The sequence below is a fragment of the Natrix helvetica genome, assembly GCF_964273705.1.
Source record: "Natrix helvetica genome assembly, chromosome: 3".
Classification (NCBI taxonomy): domain Eukaryota; kingdom Metazoa; phylum Chordata; class Lepidosauria; order Squamata; family Natricidae; genus Natrix; species Natrix helvetica.
In genome coordinates, this window is record NC_138549.1 from 140,898,172 (window position 1) to 140,919,104 (window position 20,933).

At 38.9% G+C, this 20,933-nt stretch overlaps 2 protein-coding genes across 9 annotated transcripts in view; both read right to left on the minus strand.

The window, feature by feature from the left end:
* CPNE1 (copine 1) overlaps positions 1–14,100 on the minus strand; it is a 55,792-nt gene extending 41,692 nt beyond the window's left edge. For 2 of the 6 annotated variants that reach the window (XM_081946706.1, XM_081946711.1), the window contains exons 1-2: positions 13,967–14,020; positions 10,998–11,084 (exon numbers count right to left, since the gene is read on the minus strand). The gene's annotated coding sequence lies outside the window, so the exon portion shown is untranslated. Of the gene's footprint in view, positions 1–4,921; positions 5,036–10,997; positions 11,085–13,966 lie in introns of those variants that run through there. The other 4 variants (XM_081946708.1, XM_081946707.1, XM_081946709.1 and 1 more) reach the window with 4 other exon arrangements.
* On the minus strand, positions 796–14,030 carry RBM12 (RNA binding motif protein 12). Of its 3 annotated transcripts, none has more exons than XM_081946704.1 (3): positions 13,967–14,030; positions 10,998–11,052; positions 796–5,063 (listed from the first exon to the last, which is right to left on the minus strand). In XM_081946704.1, the coding sequence occupies exon 3, from the start codon at positions 5,040–5,042 to the stop codon at positions 2,400–2,402; it is 2,643 nt and encodes an 880-aa protein (XP_081802830.1). In that variant the 5' UTR covers positions 5,043–5,063; positions 10,998–11,052; positions 13,967–14,030; the 3' UTR covers positions 796–2,399. The 3 variants fall into 3 exon arrangements, with proteins under 3 accessions (XP_081802830.1, XP_081802829.1, XP_081802831.1); XM_081946703.1 differs by having other exon boundaries at positions 10,998–11,084; positions 13,967–14,019; XM_081946705.1 differs by lacking the exon at positions 13,967–14,030 and adding an exon at positions 13,611–13,725.
* Positions 14,101–20,933: the final 6,833 nt, after the last annotated feature.

Sequence of the window (20,933 nt, forward strand, 5' to 3'; positions counted from 1 at the left end):
ATCTTTTTAAAAAATCTATATTAGTGGTCCGCAGGATTTAAAATTATGAATGTAGTGCTCCCTGAGGTCTATAAGGTTGGTAACCCGTTCTAGAATATGCAGAAGTATGCTAATAATCCCATCTCAAATACTATGACAAATAGTCATATAATTATTAAATAAGAAACTCAGCACTTTAATTGCAATTCACACCATGAAAAACAATGCTGAGATGCAATTTTAAGTATCAAGTAAGTCACACACTATTTTCTTAATCAATTGTTCCATTAAAATATCTAGCTGGAACCAAAGATATCACTCTGCTCACACACAAAAATGCAGCTCATGAAAGTTTTATATGAGTAGTTGAAGTCTTTTTCTTCATGGAAAGGAACTTTTTGATTCAACCTCTCAATTTATTGTTCAGTGAGCTGGACCCTCATGTACTGAAAAGAAACAATGAGGCAATTTCTGAATGATTCCTTTGTCTCCCGAAAATCTGTCTTTGAAGACATGGGAACTTACCAGAGCAACATGTTGAGACCATACTCAAGGCTGCAGCAAAACAGGAAATCAATGAAACTGTCTCTCCATTCCCTTTCACCCATAAACTAATGGGGCTTTATTTATGGGTCATCTAATCTGGATTCAACTGAGATTTTTTGCTTCACAGAAACGACTCCCCCCATTAAATAACGATTTTCAAAATAAAAAGAAATTTTCATTTCCTAGTCAGATCACCAACCCAAATTTTGTATTTTTATTGCCCTTTGCTGTTGAAGTACACCAAACAATTAAAAATAGATAGCTCAAATCTTCAGAAAGACAGCTTTATTAACAAGAGGCTTAGTAAGTTTAACAGTGTAGTACAATCAATCATGTCATTTTTTCAGGAGTGCACCATCTCAGTTCCTGTCAAAGCAATTTCAAATCCATGAATTACAATAGTTGTAATGCAGCCACCTCTTCATTGCAACACCTTCACACCGTCTTTCAAAGAATTACTGAACTGCAAAAATCCTCTCCTGATGTAGCATTCAATAGGCTTTTGCATCCTTACACACTGGGTGAATAGAACAGTCGCCACTTGCATTTCTATATCAAAACAGGCTGCGCACTTCAAATGTTCCATAATACACAACTCAAAAGACACTGTTTAACTAGGAACAGAATAGCTTTTAAGTTGTTTAAAATACAATGATTTTCAAAGGGTTTTTCAAACAACTTATTTCAATCTTTCCATTTTTGAACTCTTAATCATGAATAGTCCAAATTTCTACTTTGATTTTTCTATATAATGGTATTTTCTCTTTCATAAGAAAATCCTACTTAAAAAAACAACACTACATAGAGATTGAAAGTGAAAATATAAGCCATTGTAAAGACTGTAAGAACTCAAATGTACTGGGATATGTTTGCAAAGCTTTAATGTCTTAAGTGATCCATAGTAATAATTCACAAAAGTTCAAGAAGTAATAGTAACACAAATGATTACTAACATTAACACTTCGCATCAGTCCCTTATGTTCATGTTTTAAACCAAGAGATTTTATAAGAATGTGATTCAAAAAGATACACAACATACACAGTGCACAAAAACCAAATGATAAGCATCCTATTCCAACTGTAACATACAATCCTAACAAAACCATCTAATCAAACATTTTTTTTCAAGTTATGGCATTGCATGGCACCTTCACGTATTCATTTTAATCATACAGTGAATAAAGATGCAGAATGACAACAAGGGTACCTGCACTTGTGGCAAATATATTCTATATCAGTTGCAATAATAACTAAAATTATTCCACAAAAAAGCTGGAATTTTACAGATTGTTCTGTTCATATATAGGAAAACCGCCTATCTCTGTAATTTCACGGTCCATATACCAAGAATTTTTGAAAACAAGTACATAAACAATCTGTGTATACTTTGACTTTATTCAGTTGCAAAGTAATGCTTTAAAAACAGAAAAATCTTTGACTCGTGTAAACAAAGAAATTCAGCCAGCTTTTAACCAACTCTAGGAATATCTAGCTTCTATTTTACAATGGCTTCAATAGCACCCACTAAGAGATCACTAACTTCATCATGACAATTTTCTTCAACTTTCCTAACTTTCAAGAAACCAATCTGGACTCCATGATGAATATTTCATGGTCAATTGAGCATTAGAAAACTTCTCTATTAATGAGAATCCTTTTCCATATATCTATACTGGCAGAACTGCACATCTACTCTGATGCATATTTTCTCTTGCAGCAATTGTTCTGTAAACAGTTAAACCAGTGTTCTCATTTTTATCAAAACAAATTTGAAGTTTAAACAAATTATAATTTCTACCTGGAGCTACTATAAAACAGTCTGAATGCATAAATCACAGCACTAATATCTAATCTACAAGGATGTTATACTCCAACTAACCTAGAACAAGCTTGACCTTTCGTGAGCCTATTGGTCTGTCATTCAGATCAACAACAGCTGCCATTGCTTCATCACGAGATTCAAATGCAACCATTGCTTCACCTGTAGGCATGCCTTTCTCACTGTATTTTAAACACACTGAACCTGGGATTACTTGATAACCATAGAAAAAATCCAAAATTTCATCCACTGATACAGTAAAGGGCATATTTTGAACTTTAATGACAGTAGGCCCCGGCTTACCAGACCCAGCTCCAAACCCAGGTGGCCCAGTAATATGCATGTTTCCAGGTCCAGGTCCAAACCCTGGAGGTCCACTTATATGTCCAAGCCCAGTACTAAGACCTGGAGGTCCACTACCAAAACTAGGAGGACCAGTTAAATTACCAGGACCATTCCCAAAATTCTGAGGACCTCCTCCAAAACCAGAGGGGCCTGTTAAATTACTAGGCCCACCTCCAAAACCTGGGACATCAATACCTGCACCAGGCAGAACAGGCAAGCCACTGCTTCCCATAGCAGGCATTCCTGGCCTGGAGTCACCAAAACCACCTCCCCCCATTCCTGGTGGTGGAAGAGGAGGACCAAATACATTAGAACCACTGAAATTGCCAGGAAAATGAAAAGGAGGACCACTCTTTGCATCTTTTGAACTACCACTTAAGAAAGAATGCTCATCCCCACCAGCATTCTGTACTCCTGGCATTGCTGCACCCCCTTGTAATGGCATTTTCAACAATTTTTTCCCCTGAGAAGGAGGATTTCTCTCAATTTCTCTCATTTCTTCAAGAGAAATCACTCTCAACACAACATCTCTCCCATTCAGTTTCTTTCGATGTAGGCGCTCTGACTTACGAGCATCTTCTTCAGTTTTGAATTGGACCAGCGCTTGTCCTAATCCTTGTCCATTAGTATCAACAAGTATCTGTATGGAACTCTCCTCTATTGCCAGCCCCTCAAGAAATTGAAGAATTTCCATTTTGGTAATATTGTACGGGATATTAGATATGTGTGCACAGAGTTTAGATGGGCTGGTCTCTCCTTCCGCATTTATCATAATTTCTCTCTGGTCATAGTTGAAATTCTGTAGTCTTTTCCGTATCATATCTATTTTTTCTAACATAGCTTTTTTAGTTATGGGATGAACTTGAATAAAACGATTTCCTATGTACTGCTTATGATGACACAAAGCTGCTTTGTAGTCAGTTTCATTTCTGAATTCAACAAAACCTTCACCAAGTGCTTTCCCATTGGGTCCATAAGCTATGTAAATACTGTCTTCCACAATATCTAGTTTTTTAAAGAAATCAATTACATGTTTGTTCTCAGATTCAAAGGGAAGACCTTTCAAATAAACGCAGAAACCCTGATCATGTGGAGACCTGGATCTTGATCTTTTCTGTCCATTAGGAGATTTGGACATAGAGAGAGTTTGAGGAGGAAGGTTTTGCCCAGAAGGACCCATAGTTTGCTTGAATGTTATATGACCTCCTGCAGAAACCCACTGTCTCTCTGTTGCCGGACTAACTTCGACATAACGCTGAATCATCAGCATCCTGTTTCTTTTCAAGGCTTCAAATGTATCTTGAGGAGAGCAAAACTTAACTAGTCCATTTCCATTATTGCGCCCCATATGATCTTTCAGAATATGTACTGCATCCACACGGAGTCCATGGAAAAAATCTTTGACATCAGACTCTGTTGCTGAAAATGGCATTCCATGAACACTGACATACAAATCGTCTGGATTGATAGGATGAGGTTTCACGCTACTTTGAGAATTGATCTGAATAGAATTTATAGGATTCATGAACATTGGATTCAAGTTACTGTTTAAATTCATTGCTGTTCCAGACCCATTCATTCCAGCAGGCAAAGGAGCAACAGGTGGGGGATTCATAGGAGGCATTCCTGATAAAGGAGGCAGAGATGTTATAGGTGGGACAGGAGGCACAGGAGGTATTGGGGGGACAGGAGGCACAGGAGGCAATGTAGGAACAGGAGGAGGAACAGGTATGGGAGGAATAGAAGGCATTGGGGGCAATGATGGTAAAGCTGGAATAGGAGGTATTGGTGGAGGTGGAACTGTGTTCATTGGCGATGCAGTACTAGATATAGTAGAGCTAAAAGTGGGACTTCCAAAAGTAACACCCAAATTGGGAGGTGCAGTTCCCATACTAGCAGTGGAAAATGTCGGTATGTTTTTGTTGCTTTCGTGAACTGAAGTAGCTGCAGTTACAACACTAGGAGAAGGGCTGTTAAAATTAGATACTGTCGTAGAAAGAGTCACTCTACTACTTATTCCAGAACTAGGTGGTGGAACAGATCTGCTAGCATTTGCTGGCGGTATATCTAGATTTGCTGTTTCAAAACGCCTACGACTGAGTTCAATCATGTTTTGCATTTCAGTTTTACTGCTCAGCAACAGGGTGACTTTGGACCCTTTAATGGTACCACCTGTGCGCATCATACCAAGCCTTGCATCTTCATCAGTGGCAAAGACGATGAAAGCCTCACCCATCTCACCCCCTACAATATGCACGCCCCCATCAGGAATGGTCAATCCAGAGAAGAAGTGACGAATGTCCATAGTCCCCGCCACAATTGGGAGACCTTGTAAGCGGATGACCACAGCCATGCTGCGCTGAAATACACACACCTGCAGATGAGAAAAGCAACGACTAGGTCAGACTATTCATGACACCACATGTTTAACCTAGAAATCATTACTTTTTAAATGTACCTCAAGATCTTGAATGAGAATTCTATTTTCTACATCTATTTACATGGTACTTTCTACACAGACTAATATAAAAGCAAGATAGTAACAAGTCTTTCAAGTAAACTGCAACATGAAGTGACAAAGCTGTTAGCTTGAATCCAATCAAAAATTGGCACCAAAAAAAGAAAAAAGAAAAACCCTCCAAGAAAGCATCAAATCAGAACTTTATGCAATCCAATCCACAAATTGCATTTAAAGCAGGCTGGAAAAATTATAAATCAAAGTTTATATTTCAGACCCAAACTATAACAAAAAGTTCTTTAAAGATAAGTAGGCATTAAAACCACAGTTCTAGATATCCAATCACTTAGCATCTTTGCAGCCTGCTCATGGCCCCTCTTCATCCCTTGGTAGTTTCCTTTTCTCTCCTACAGTAATTTCTTTGTGTACACTAGAAGTTTTGACACTGTATTTGGACAAAAAACTCTTGAATTTCTAGCCACTATAGAACCTTCCATTTTATAGGAATAGGCTCAAAACCAACAGTTCACTCTTATTTCTCAGTCTGTATAAAACCAATGTTAGATCTTTCTGCTACTGACAGTATTAAAATATAGCCATGAACATCTCTGATTCTGCTAAGTAGCAATGATACAAATGTTTCTATAATGAAAGAGCAGGTATATCTATGAATGAATACACTATCAAGAATTATTATTTAACATATGGTTTAACATGGAAATCCTCTTCCAAACAACATTAAAAAGAATGCTGGGATTCCAAAAATCTGCTCTATTAGAATGCATCATTTCAAAAATCCCAATCTTTAGAAGCATTTTCATGAAGGGCATTACTTTTCCCTCTATCCACCTGCCTGCCTGTTTACTTAATTAAGTAGAAAGGGATCCTTTGAAAGTCCACCTCCAAAACTGTCAAAAATTTACCCATCGAATACACAAGAGAGAATCCTCTACTGCGGAGTTCCCTAGCTATAGAATACATTCTCCATGGAGGTTTGTTCAGGCCATATTACCGTAAAATTTAAGAACAGTATAAAAACCCATCTTTCATCAAATTTTTACTTGACTGAGCTTTGATTTTAAATTTGCCTTGTTTTTAATTATTTTATGCTTTATAATTTGCATTTCTAATATTGTACATTCAATTGATACAATTTGCCTTGGATTTTACATAGACAGAAAAGTGAGTCAAAAAATAAAATGGGAGGAACCCTTCCTTATTTAATTAGTCTCCTTATGGTTGCAGAGAACATTAATTTGAAACCAACAAAAACGAATAGTCCTAAGAATGAAAGCTCAACCAATGCCTTAGAATTTATAACACAGATAAAATAAGACAGGAAACTAATAAAAGGTCATGCTGCTAGAATATTCAAAACAAATTTAGTTTCTTCTTTAAATTATATGTATGCATTTGCATATATATATATATATATATATATATATATATATATATATATATATATATATATATATATATATATATATATATATATATATATATATATATATATATATATATATATATATATATATATATATATATATATATAAATGATGCAACAAAGCCATCCATTCATCAATACAGGTAATTCTCAACTTACAAAAGTTCATTTAGTGAATGTTCAAAGTTCAACATACCAAAAAAATGGCTTATGACTGTTTTTCACACAACCATTGAAGCATCCCCATGGTCACATGATCAAAATTCAGATGCTTGGCATATGATGGTTGCAATGACCCAATGTGACTTTTTGCGACCTTCTGACAAGCAAGTCAATGAAGAAGTCATAGTCACTTAATAAACATGTTACTAACTTAACAACTGCAATGATTCACTTAACAACTGTGGCATGAAAGTTTATAAACTAGGGCAAAATTCACTTAACAAATGTCTCAATTAGCAACCGTCATTTTGGGCTTAATTGCAGTCATAGGTTGAGGACTACCTGTATATGATACACTGAGAAGATATTGAAATTGGGAATGGTAAGACTATGATGGTCTTACAAATTCTGCAGAACATGTAGACATACAATCCTGGCAACATCATAAACTCTGCTATTAAAATTGAGATTAATACCGTGTTTCCCCGAAATTACGACATATCCTGATAATGACCATGCCATATTTTTCGTGTGGGCAAAAATATACGCCCTCCCCCAATAAGCCCCCTGGACAACCCCCCCCCTCCAGCCAGGCAGAGCGCCACTCACCAACCTAGCGATATCCCGAAGGCGCAAAGCTGCAAGAGCTGGGGGACGGGGGGCAAAAGCACTCACATTGCTTGACGCCTTTCGGATACTGCTAGGTTGGTGGGTGGTGCTGTGCCCAGCTGGAGCGGGGGGTTGCCAACTCTCCCTGCAGGGCTGGGCCAGGCCGCTGCCGCCATGCTCCGAGCATAACCGGCTTCCAAACTCCGGAGATCCACTGCCGAGTCTTCCGGCAGCGGATCTCCGGAGTTTGGAAGCCGGTTATGCTCGGAGCATGGCGGCGGCAGTGGGGCGGCGCCCTGGCCCAGACCTGCAGGGAGAGTTGGGCATGGTGAGGCAGGGAGGCAGAACAAGTGCTCACGCAACCTCTCTTTCCAGCTGGGCAGAGCGCCACGTGGCTTAGTGCCTTTGGTATATTACTGGGTCGGTGAGTGGCGCTCTGCCCGGCTGGAAAGGGGCGTTGCCAGGAGGCTGCTCATGAGCGTGGTCACCTCATGGCGGCTTTGTTGTGCTGCTGTGACAGCACAACACAGCCGTTTGCCCCTGAGGCTGTGCCTGGCTCTTCGGGTGCCCGCTCGCAAGAGAGCAGCCACCCGGCAACCCCAAACCAATAAGCCCCCCCCCCCCGCGATAATAAGGCCCAAGCAAAATTGGGGGGGGGGGGGGTCAAAAGAAAATAAGACCCTATCTTATTTACAGGGAAACACAGTATTCCCATACCTGAAAAAATGTGTAATAATTTAAAAAGAACCTTAATGACAAGGAAAAATTGGAGAGGCAGTTTTTGTGTCACCTTATATAACACAATTGGGTTTCCTTTTATTATGTACAAAAGGTTATGCCAAATCAGAAGGCCAGAAGCATTCTTTATTTGGGGTGTACTGTACTGTGTTGACAACATAAGCTGCATCATGTCTGAACCTGTACTATGGTTTTCTTCAGGCTACATCAGGGGTGTCATCCTTGTGTTGTTACGGCGTCACGTAACGTATTGGAACTTTTTCCCACTTAACTAAACTGGGCATGGGCGTGGCACAGTATGACACATCAGATCTGCATTTGACAGTCCTGGGCTAGATCATCAAACCACAGACCCATGTGAGCCTTTTTAAAAAGTTAGTCAGATTCCTGGTTGGGTGTGCTACCACTACTGAATGCAGATCCCAGTCAGTTTCTATGATTAAGTATTCTATTCAATTCTCAAGTGTCTGCCATTTTCTTTAATGCAAATCAAAATGCCAAATGATACTCTAATGATGTCTACAGAGGAAAGCCTGCATCTCCTGAATTTTTAAACCAATGTGGTGGGTATGCAAAATAGTGATCAGTTTTTCATATTTTTGTCAAATTGGAATTGACAACTGCTCTGGATTTGGTGGCATGCTTTCCTACATAAAAGCTATATGATTATAAAGAGTGACATCAGATGGGAGCTCACATGAATTTCTACTAACCAGAATGTCAAGCATGTCAGAGGCACCCAAACTGAAAATCCAGACATTAAATATTATTTTGTAATAATATTTAATAATATGTACAAAGGTTATTTTATGTAGTTATTTTTCCTGCTAGCAAATTCCTCATATGTATTAAAATCACTATTGATGAATATTGTTAAAGAAAGTAAATAAAATCTTCCAAATACCATAATAGATATTAATAAAAATGCACTTCAAGTTTCAATGGGAGAAATACTGTATCCTAAAAATATAAGTTACTCAAATCCACACAAACTAGTTAACTTTAGCTACAAATCTGAGTTTATTATAATGTAAGGCCAATATATATAATAAAGAAGGAATGAGTTTAAAATTGAGTTCCTATGTAATGGTCACATGTAAATATGCCTAATGATTTAAAGTTTAAAACATAGAAGCAATCCAATTTGTCAATATTAAAAATATTTAATATCAAAAGCAAACATTTAGTAGAAAACTAGAAAATTACCTACTGTAACATTGATTATTATTGATCAACCAGGAATAAAAGAGAGGTATTTAAATGCTTAAGACATATATGCCTTTGGACTGTAGAACCTACCATGAATAAATTTGTAAGTTGAGTGGCAAAACCAAGTGGCCTACTCAGCCTTTTAGGCAATATAATTGCTTTAGCCTTTTCTTGTATTATAAAGACTTAAGGGGTTTGTTTTGCATTAACAATCCACATAAATATTCACATTTTCCAAAAGATTCAGCTATTATGAATCAAATGAATATTCAAATTCTACTGATGTTTTTATTCAGATTTTAAGAGCTCTACTGATTATTAAACAAATTACAGGTATGAAGACCTAGCCAAAGCCATTTGCTTTTCTCTGAGGCCATCATCTGATAGGTCAAACATAAGAAAAGTCACAACAGCAGGTCAACTATTGTGAAAATACGTAAAATATATGTAAGAACTCTACAATACATTTCCAAATACAAATTTTGGCTGTAGGTAAGCTGGAGATTTTTCAAGGCCCATATAAATACATTGTTTGTATTAAATACGTATGTGCTTAATATAACACATAAGCTACTATACATTTTCAATTACTAAGCAAAATGCGATTACCAACTAAGAAAGTAATTACTAACTGAAAGAATTATATCCAAAACTTTCTCTGCAACCATAAACAATTTTGAGCTACATCTCTGTAATCAAATAATTCGATCTAATAAATTTGCTCAAAATACATTTCACAACTTACAATCATTTATTTAGTGACAAAAGTTACAACGGCACTGAAAATAATGACTTTATGACCAGCTTTCACACTTACTATCATTGCAGCATCTCCATGGTCATATAACCCAAAATTCAGACACTTGGTAAATGGCATGTACTTATGACAGTTGCATTATCCCAGGATCATGTGGTCAACTTTTTCCACATTCTACAAGCACACTCAATGGGGAAGCCAGATTCATTTAACAACCATGTTACTAACCTAATTGCTGTGATTTATTGCCTGTGGCATGAAAGGCTGTAAAACTAGCAAAACAACTGTCTTGCTTAGAAAAGGACATTTTGGATCAGTTGTGGTCGTAAGTTGAGGACTACCTGTATTAAAAGACAAGGTAAAGGTTCCCCTCGCACATATGTGCTAGTCGTTTCCAACTGTAGGGGGCGGTGCTCATCTCCGTTTTACTGAATAGACATGAGAGGCACATATTGCTTTAAAAAACTCACGTTTTCATAATGATAGTAAAAATTTGTACAATAACTTCAGCCTTTTACTAGTTTTTTTATCTTCACCATGTTATTGGCATGTAGTAATGTTTTATATCTTGATAGCTACTATATATTTCAGAAAGAGCAAAATAAAAATAAAGAGAACTATGATAAACCAATTTTATAAAGCTCTAATATTTAAATATTTAATATTTAAAACCACATATTTTTGTCATAGGAAGCCTGTTTAGAACAATTTAAAATGTAAAAAAATAAAAAAAAATTATTTTAAAATACAAAACAGAATGATTGTATATAAACAGCCTCTTCATATTCAAAGTATAACCAACCAACAAATCTGTACTGTTTTGGTGACTGAAATGTTTAAAATCAACACATATATTCAAAATCACTGCAAAATAATCTTGAATTGTCCAATTGTGCTCATTAATCATAAATATATTTTGAGAGCATCTTACCTGCAAAGAGAGATGGACTTTTTTCCTTAAACAAGTAGTAGAAGTCAAGTCAATCCTGTGGGCAACCAATTAAAACCAACTTTTAGACTGCAATAAAGAATAAATGGAGGCAAGAATCAATGCAAGCAACATATAGCTACAGTTAACAGTCCATTCTGAACTGTGCATTAAAGAAACCTTGGGGACAAAACCATGATAAAGTATTCCCAACATATAGCAAACCACAAGTTTGAGCATGTCCAAATTAAAACTTTCATTTACCCCTCACACTAGTTCATAATAACAGCAATTAGTATTTATTTTATATCAAAGTACAAACATAAACATGAAAATAAACTAAAAATACCATAACATACTGTATTCTCTCAAACCTATATGCTCATTAGATATATAATTTGCCAATACTGGTTTCAAAAAAATGATTATTTTTCCCCTATCAAGAAAAATTAGAATTTTTCATCCAATTATATAGGAAAAACCCCTCTAATAGCCTTTAAGATCGTGCCACAGTTGCAGAAATCAGATTAAATCCTCAATACCATACATCAACCTTCCATTCACATATTCTGCTATGAAACTATCACTGATCAATTCAGAGTTATTAAAAAAATGATATAACCCAATGCAAATTAGAAACAGGACAATTCCATTCTCAACAGAGTAGACCAAAATATTATTCCACAATCAAAAAAGTACCAAACATTCAGCAACGTTGTCCATTTTGGCAGTTTAGGAATACCTCCTTTACTACAAGATCTATAATCTGGCACCAGTAACTACAAAATCTAAAATAATATCCTATTAAAGAAAGAAGACTAAACCAACAATAAACAGAATAAAAATGTCATGGATGCATCAACAAGTAGTGCTCTTAACCAAGTGTATTTAAGCATTACAGAAAGGAAGTTTTCATTGACCCGTATTCCAATAATATATCAAAAGTGTTCAAGCTGGCATAACGTAATTACAATTAATACTTTCCACCAAATTCAAATTAAAGCCTCAAATATTAGCAAGGAAAAAACTACACTTCCACATCTATAAAACTGATCAGAATATTCACTGTTTTTTTTAAACAAGGCTGCTAAATGTTCATGTTGGTTTATGAAAGAATATATTGACATAAATTGTATTCTCGTTCACTAGGAAATCTTGAACTTTTTACACATAATTTCATTTTCATATAACAGTCAGAAGTTGTCCATAAGACATGCTAGAAGCTGCAGTTTACTTGACATTCCTACTAAAAACAACCTGTCAACATGCTGTTTTCCCCTTGCTGTTTTGTATAAACTTCATGCATGACTACATATTTAAACCATCAAAATGTGGTGTGTGTGTGTGTAGAGGGGAGACTAATATGCTGAAACTTTCTGCAATGTCTGTGTCTTCATCATTCCAATGTTGATAAACTGGGCTAATAATTTTCACAAATCTCACTCCCAACATCTACAGCTGAATTTTGAAAGTACACATCAAAGTCCTATGAAACTATGATACTTGTGAAAGTATGACAAAGTGAAATATTCTAAAGTACAAACAGCTTCTCAACATTTTCTTGGATCCTTTGGTTAGACAATATAATTGCAGACTTAATGTGCTTACCCAACATCTGGGAAGAGAACAGAAATAAGAAAACAAAAATAAATTAATTCACACAGCTGAAAAGTCAATATTAAGACAAAATGACAGACAAGCTTTCCAATTCAAGTTCACCGAACTCAAAATACCAAACCTTATTTCTGAAAACTTTTATAAAGCTGTTTTATCCATTTGTACTTCAACACATTTAAATTTCTGCGACTTTTGACTTTTTAAAGTATCTAATGAATTCACATCAATTATTGGTTCTGCTTAGGATTTTTTTGCATTTATATCATTCTCCAAAATGAAAAATAAGTCAACATAATAAAGTATCCAATGCAGCTCTATATTATCATGATTTCAAAGCATATGACTAAATTCTATAATTACTTTGACTCTCATCTCTCCAGAACTAATGGATTTGTTATATCTTTTTCAACATAGATTTGTTTTAAAAAGCATCTCTAGGCTGAACATATTCACCAAGCCTTATGAAAATATTTCCTTTAAATCACTTTAACCAATACTGACATTTGTTTTCATGTTACCACATCACAAAATTGTTTGCATCCAGGAAGGACCAGTTTCAGATTTCGCATTTACGGAATGAAAAAGTGCAATCAATGCATGCCTTAAGACCATTCACGATTAAAACAGAACAAAAACAAATACACACCAATACCGGAACTTGTATAAAATTACACTCGTTATCAGTCCGAAAAGATCAAGAATTACATTAGCATTTTTAGATTAAGCCAAGTATCACTAACGAATATTGCACAAGAGAGTAATTTTATTCAACCCAGAAAGCAGATGTATTGTAGTAGCTGTGATCGTTGCAGCATTTTCCGCAGCCAAGGCCATCTTGGCTTAAAATCCAAAACAGCCTCACTTCGCTTCCCTCCCTTTTAACGAGGGAGCTTCCACTTTTCCTTGGCCGGGCGACCAGCGACATCAAATTAGGCCCGAGGAGGCCCTGGAAAAGCCTGGCTTCACGCAGCCAATTTACGTAAGAGCACTAATACTCACCTACCCCAAATGAAACGGGGTTACAAGACGACGAGGCCCATAGGCAGTTTTTCACTGCCCGGAGCCAGCTCAGCCATTCACAGAAACGACACAAACCTGCGCGCCAAGACTAATATACCATGGGGAACGTTACACATCCTCCGAACAAATCGTACCGATGACCCCACATTATGAAGCTAAGACTTAGGAGGTAACGAGGCTCTGGAATTTCCCTCAGGCCTAATTCCCGCCCCCTCCGCGCCGCAGCCTTTGTGCAGCCGCAGTGAAAGAGCGCCATGTTTCGCTTGCAGCCGGGGTGGGCAAGCCCGGTCTCCCCTCCCGCTCCTCAGCGAGGCAGGAGAGTTCCGTGTTCTTACCGAGGAGCCTGTACGGGAGAGGAAAAAGGGTTAGAGAGTGAAACCAACTCGCCGCCGAGCCCGGCGCCAGCGACCGAGCAGCGCCACAAAATGGCTGCCCCACCGCACCGCCTTCCTGCCCGTCCCCTGTTGGGAGGCAGAGAGAAAAGGAGGGTCTACAATGGGCGGCACCCCAAGCAAACCAAGGTGATGCGACGAGAGTTTTCGGGAAAATTAAAGGCACCGAGGCATCGCGCTAAAGCCGCCTCCTCAAAAACCTTGTTTGTTTTTGAAGCGGCGCGAAGCTGCTGAGTGCTCTTAACAATGAGTATTTCCTTTGCGCCGAGCGCTTCGGTTAGTAACCTTCCTTCATGAAAGGCACGAAGCACTATTTTGAAAAGTACCGACAATTCTTCTGTGAATATGAGAACCAAGCGGGCATAACATACAATACTGAACAGGTACCAATAGGTCTCCTCCAGCGATATCGACCCCACCTCCCGTTTCACAGAAACGTTCAAGCTTTCAGGCTAAAGCGTGGCTCGTTTCATCACGGCCGATTGAACGACCCACAATTGCCTCCATATTGCTCTCGAGTAAAAGTAGTAAACCACGCGTTTCAAACTATAGCGGAGGAATTTACACAGCGTTACTCCGAAAGCAAACTAATTGCATCAGGTGAAAATAAAGGCTCCTTCCCTCAGTCCAGCTTGACTCTTGCCAAGCACACGAACGCCTACATGTTGATTTCTTCGTAAGAAAAGAAAAACGCTTTGCAGGTGCCTCCTTGAGGATGATTTTGTGACTGGGTGCCCAGCTCATTTAGGTCCATTCTCTCAGCCCAGTAATTGGGTGCCACCGTGTCACCTTTTTTAGCTTTTTGGACTGGGTTGGGTGCTGTCTCCTGCTGCCTTCAGATTGCCTTGTGGTTTTGTGTATTTCATGTATCCAGTAGTATACCCCTATGGGCATGTTCGTTCAGATATAAACTTCCTTAGATGATACAGCAATATATAATTACACTGCATCATACATAGATGTTATTTTCTAATAGGACTCTAAACTCTGGACTCTGAACAGTTAGCTCATTTTTGCATTCCATGTCAGTATATTAATTTTTTTTTAACAATCCCAGGCAGCTCACATTAATTGGGGCACTCTTTATTTTGTTAAATCTTCTTTTCTTTCATTCCTATACTTTTGGATTTTTTTTTGGTCTGATACAGAGTTGTTAATATTGCTTTTTGAGCGAATTCTACCAGTAGTTAGGGCTGAATCTTTGGCCTTAAACAAGTATTGTATAGATGCTGAGTTCACAATTCTAAGGATTAAAATATAAGAGTTAAAGCTTGCAAAACTAATGGCATTTGACAAGCACCAGGACAGTACACATTTTAAAATAGACATTTCCAAATTTCAGAAACCATGTGTGCTTAATCCACATGGCCTTTTATTTCAAAATCTTAAAGTTGTTGGAAAGATGGTAAGACTACAATTACAGAAAGCCTGGAATGAAACAGATTATCTGGATTTTTTGAGTATAGGAGAGAACTACATTAGTTACTGTGGCTCAGTGGTTAAAGATACTGAATTTATCAGCTGGAAAGTTGACAGCCCTTTGTGATCTGAGTGTTGCACAAGGCAGTGAACTCCTGTTATTTGTCCCAGTTCCTGCCCACCTCACAGTTCAAAAGTATACAAATGTGAGTAGATAAATAGGTACCACCAGTGACGTGCAATGAGGTTTATGGCTGGTGAGGCACTGACACAGTGGTGCGTTTCAAATATTTTTAGACTTGTGGACTTCAACTCCCAGAATTCCACAGCCAGGCATGCTCAGTTCCAACTTAAAACAACAGCATTGTTTTTCTCCTTTGTGAAATAAGTTTCCTTTTTTCATTTTTTTTCTTCTCCTTTCCCCTCCTTCCTCCCTCTCCCTTCCTCCCCCTCTCTCAAACACACACACACACACACACAGAAGTTGGATTGGACTATCTCTCCTACCCCTTCCCTCTCAAACACACACACACACACACACACACACACACACACAAGTTGAATTGGATATCTTTTCCAGTGGCTTGAAAGGAGCTCCTCTGCCATTCCCCATTCCCCTGCTGCCTTCCCCGAACACCTCCGCAATTGCAAATGCAGCCTGTTGTCTGGGTGGGAAATGCCTGGAACGCAATAAAGCCCACCCACTCACCTCCTGCTGGCAGGCTGGGGTGAGAGGACAGGCAGAGAAGCCGGAGGGGAGCCGATTCAAGCCTTCCAAAAGAAAGAGGCTGGGGGAAAGTGTGTGTGCTACAGCATGGCTCTTTGCCTGGCTTCCATGGATGACTCTGCTTAACTGTTAAAAAAAGCCTCTAAAAAAGCACCCTCTACTATGAAGCAGGAGAACTGCGTGCCTCACCTGCGTCAGGAATTTTTAGGCTTTTAACCCTTGCTTAACTCTGCTCGAGTGATCATAAAACGCCTAAAGTCTAGTCTGAGGAGGCATGTAGTTCTCCTGCCTCATAGTAGAGGGCGCTTTTTTAGAGGCTTTTTTAACAGTTAAGCAGTGTCATCCACTGTGAGGCAGCAACTAGCTCAGCTTTTTCCTTTTACATTTTTTTTCTTTTCATGATGAGAGCGGTGAGGCTGTGCCTCACTTGCCTCACCTGACCGCACGTCACTGGGTACCACTTAGTAGGAAGATAAATGTTCTGTGCGCCTTGGTATATAGTCATGCTGGCCACATGACCACAGAAATGTCTTTGGACAAGGCTGGCTTCCTCGGCTAAGAAACAAACATCAGTTTACAATCGGACATGACTGGACAGGGAACCCTTTATCTTTTACATTAGTTGCTATTGTGGATGACCTGTAATAGGTTTGGAATAAAGGGGGGGGGCTGATTATCCTGATCTTTCCAGATCTGTCAACTGTCTTCAACGTCATCAGTGTTAATTGAGCGGGGGATGGGATGGGATGTGCTCCACTGATACTCCTTTCTGAAGAGCTGATTTTAATGTTAATGATCAAACCCTTAGACCCTCCCCCTCCATTATTTAACATCTACACGAAGCTATTGGGAGAGATCATCCAATAGTATGGGATAAGGTGTTATCAGTATGCTTTTGGTACACAGAACAATTTATAGTGAACTGCGCACGTGCAGTCACTAAAAACCAAAATGGCAACGGCCCAGTGGCAGCGAGGGAACCAGTTTGGGGGCGTGGCAGGCCTGGGTCGCTGCCGGTTCTGTGACCCAGGCCTGAATTCCACTACTGGTTCAGCCGAACCGGAGCAAGCTACCTTTCAGCCCTTTGAGGTAGACCAGACTAGAAAATGAAAACTATGAATACTAATACTACTTATTTTGGAGTTATAGTAAAAAATCTTGCAAGTTTGACCTTTATAACAGAACTAGGGAGAGTCAAGTCTAAGACATTTCCTCAAGTTACATTTCTGTTTGGCCTCAGATTTCTTACATTTTATTGTTGTCTTGGTTGCAATTCTTTCTGTTCCTCAAGATTATTTTCACATTACATCTGGCCAAACAGGAGATGGGACTGAAGATATAACTCAGTGCCTGCAGGCAGTTATATTATTGGGACTATAATCTTGTGTATGCATATTATACAACAAAAGATGTAAGGTATTATTAAAGTAGAATACAATATGGATTAAAATATAAGAATGAAGACGTGACATAAAAGGGACAGTTAGAAGCTTGCTTAAAGGGACAGGGAAATGTCATCAGCCTTCAACTACAACATGTTCCAGCAAACGTCCCTATGTCAAAAGTCCAAAACCACAAGGTTCAAATAAAGTTCGTTAATGACACGTAGTCCATACCTGTAACAAAAGGAGAAGTAAGACCCCCATCTCCTTATAAGGGTTTTTCCTCAAAGTAACCAATAAGAAATGAGTTAAGTATATCCGTGTTACGCTATCTTTGAGAATGTATAAGAATGTGTGCTTCGATAATGAAGGTTGTTCAATTTCCAATGCTAGCTACGTGCTAACTTTCTGAACCTGGCTGCCAAATAAACTCCTCCTGTATCCTGAGAAGTCTGTCTGTCATTTTCTGCAAAATTATAGACTACTAAAGAAAACTAGGTCTTCATGTAATGTGCCCAAAATACAATTTGAGGTTTGAGTGATAATTCTGGGTTTTGTTTTTGTGATCCATTTGTTTATTTTCTTCACAAGTCTCCAACACTGAAATTCAAAAACATCAATACTTTCTGTCCTGCTTCTTCAAAACCAAAATGTCTCTTCCATAGAGCATCACAGAGAATGTACTGCCTGCACAGTACTAATCTTTGTAGATACAGATGTCATAACATCTGAGCATTTTTTCTCATAGCTATCCTATGTATTAATTCAAGACATATGTGTTATATGCTGCTTCCTTTCCTGATAATCCTAAAAGGAAGAAATTGTCAACACTTCAGTATCTTTGTTTTCATTTAATGTCAGCTCCATTTTTCTCTGTGTTTCCTGAATTTCATTATTAGACCTTACAGATGGTTTGCATTTTTATCTATGAGAGTAGTGTAATCAGTATAATGCTGGTTATTTAGATTTTTCCATCAATTTTAAATGTGCATCTTATTCTAATCAGTCTTCTCTCAAAATGTATTCAGCATGCAAACAGAATTAATGAGAGTATACAGTCTCGTCTCACTGTTTTGTCATTGTGGAGCTAGTCTGTTTTGCCAAATTTCATCCACTGTGGCTTCCTATTCTAGATATAAATTTCACAATAGGACAATGATATATTTTGTAATTCTCATTTTCCTAAGAGTGATCTATAGCTTGAAATGGTCAATACAATCAAACGCCTTCTGTAACCTATAAAACACATTGTCTTTTTTCTCTATTCTTGTTTTCTCAATTGTCTAGCATGCAGCCACAATAATGTATCTTGTTCCTCAACATTTGCGAAACCCATCTTGTACGTTTGGCATCTCCTATATCATGTAGTCCTCTATTCTACATTGGGTGATTCCATCCATTGTTTTCCTAGGATGTGAAATTAAGGATATTTTATGAGTTTGAATACTTCATTAAATATTTCTTTGGTATTTGTATGTAATTAATAATAATAATAATAATAATATTTATTTCTTAGCCGCACCCTCTCCCGAAGGACTCGGGGCGGCGTACAATAAAACACATAAAAATACAAATATGGACAAAACATACATATAATATAGACTTCTTCAATCTATGGGTCACTGTGTCACTCTCCAGATTTGCTATAAAATTTGGTTGGAATCTTTTTCTGAGTTTTCTCCTCTTTCTTACCATATTTCTATAGACAGTCTATCAAATTCTATAGTCTTAAATTTATGAATACTATATTAATCTAATTTCATATTCTCCCTAGTGGTGGAGGCAGCATCCAGACTGGGTTAACCTTTATCCACTCATCTTGAGGACTGAGTCTGGTAAAGCTGTTAAGCCACGTCCCTGTTGCTAGGCAGACCCAGCTTTCGACTCAGCCCTCGATGAGGGCTGCTGCGTCATCGCTTATCTCCGGTCTGAATTTATTAGCGTTTGATCTTTAAAAATTTGTGGATTGTGAGTAATTGAAGAGTTTATTGGGGAAGCAGTAGCACAGCGACCCGACGGCACTAAGGTCCTCAGGGACCACACGTTTGGTGGGTCGGAGCCTCTAAGCCCTGTCAGGGCACAAAGGCTAACATTGACTGAGGTAGCCATATTAACTGCGAACGGCCTGTCATCGCCTCGCCTGCGCCTCCTGGGTTACTGAATCTCGCCGGGAAACCGCTCCTGGCTGTGAACCTTCCCTGCGCTGTCATTTCTCCCTGTCAAGGCTAATCAGTTGCTGGGAAACGCTCCGCCGCTCCTGTTAATTAGTTGAGCGGCGAACAGCAGCAATTCCCAAAAAAAGGAAAAAAGTTCAAAAAATACTCAAACGGCCGCGGAGCAACCCAGAAGGGAGCACTGAAGGTTTTAATAGCGAGTACAGCGCAGCGGTGAGAGAGGCAGAGTACGGACTTCCATAGCCGATTACAAAGAAGCGGGCTTCGTGACTGTTACAAATGGCGTGAATTGCCATTTTAAACTGCTGTCAGAGGCTTCCAACATGGCGGCCGCCATTGCATCTGAGGCTTCTGCAGCGTCAGAGAGACCTGAGGAGCCACAAGCCATCCAACCAGGTAAAGTGGCCTTGGCGCCTCAATCTCCCCCTCAGCCTTCCACATCTGAAGGAAGGGGATCTGCCTCCACTAAAAAGAAATCTGGAAAGGCTGCAGTAAAACAAACAAAAAACAAAAAAAAGCCTCAGCTCACGATACGAGAAACAAAAAGAAAAAGCGCTGGAACATATTCATAAGAAGGCAGCCAGTAAAAAGGTTCCTTCTCCTCAGGCAACTGATAAGTCACAACAAGCCCAAGGACAGTTGTCCTTGCTACTTTCTCCTGGAGACAGGCTGAATAGGGAGGCTCCTATTAATCCCATCTTCCCAACTGATGTCTCAAATATATGGGGGTCATCTCAGAAGCCTCAGGTCTCCATGTCTGGCAGAGGTGTTATGCTGCCACCGGCGGTCCAGAGACTGGACTCACTCCCTTCCACCTCTGCTGCACCACACCTGGGCCTGGCACCTCCCATGCTCTTGCCAAATTTTCATGACTTAATTGCCAGTGCCATTTCACAGGGCATCACAGCGGGCATACAGCAGAGAGAGGCCCTGTCACAGAAGCAGGCACCTGCCACAGTCACTCCGCAGCCAACCCCAACCCCAGTGGTGCTACCTACTGACCCAGTGGTGTCTGACCAGGAGGATCAAGATCAAACCTCTGAATCAGAGGAAGGTGAGCTCAAGGAGGCTGAGCTCTCTGAAGAGGAGGGAAGGGAAACGGACCAAAAAGCCTTTTCAGGACTCTTCTCTCCAGCACTCTTTCCTTCCTTGCTGTAAAAAGCTAAGGCAGCCTCTAAAATTGGGTCTCAGCAGGCAACGGCCACACC

Excerpts from the sequence above, each read along its gene's own strand:
- RBM12 (XM_081946704.1), bottom strand. The coding sequence starts at position 5,042 with ATGGCTGTGGTCATCCGCTTACAAGGTCTCCCAATTGTGGCGGGGACT.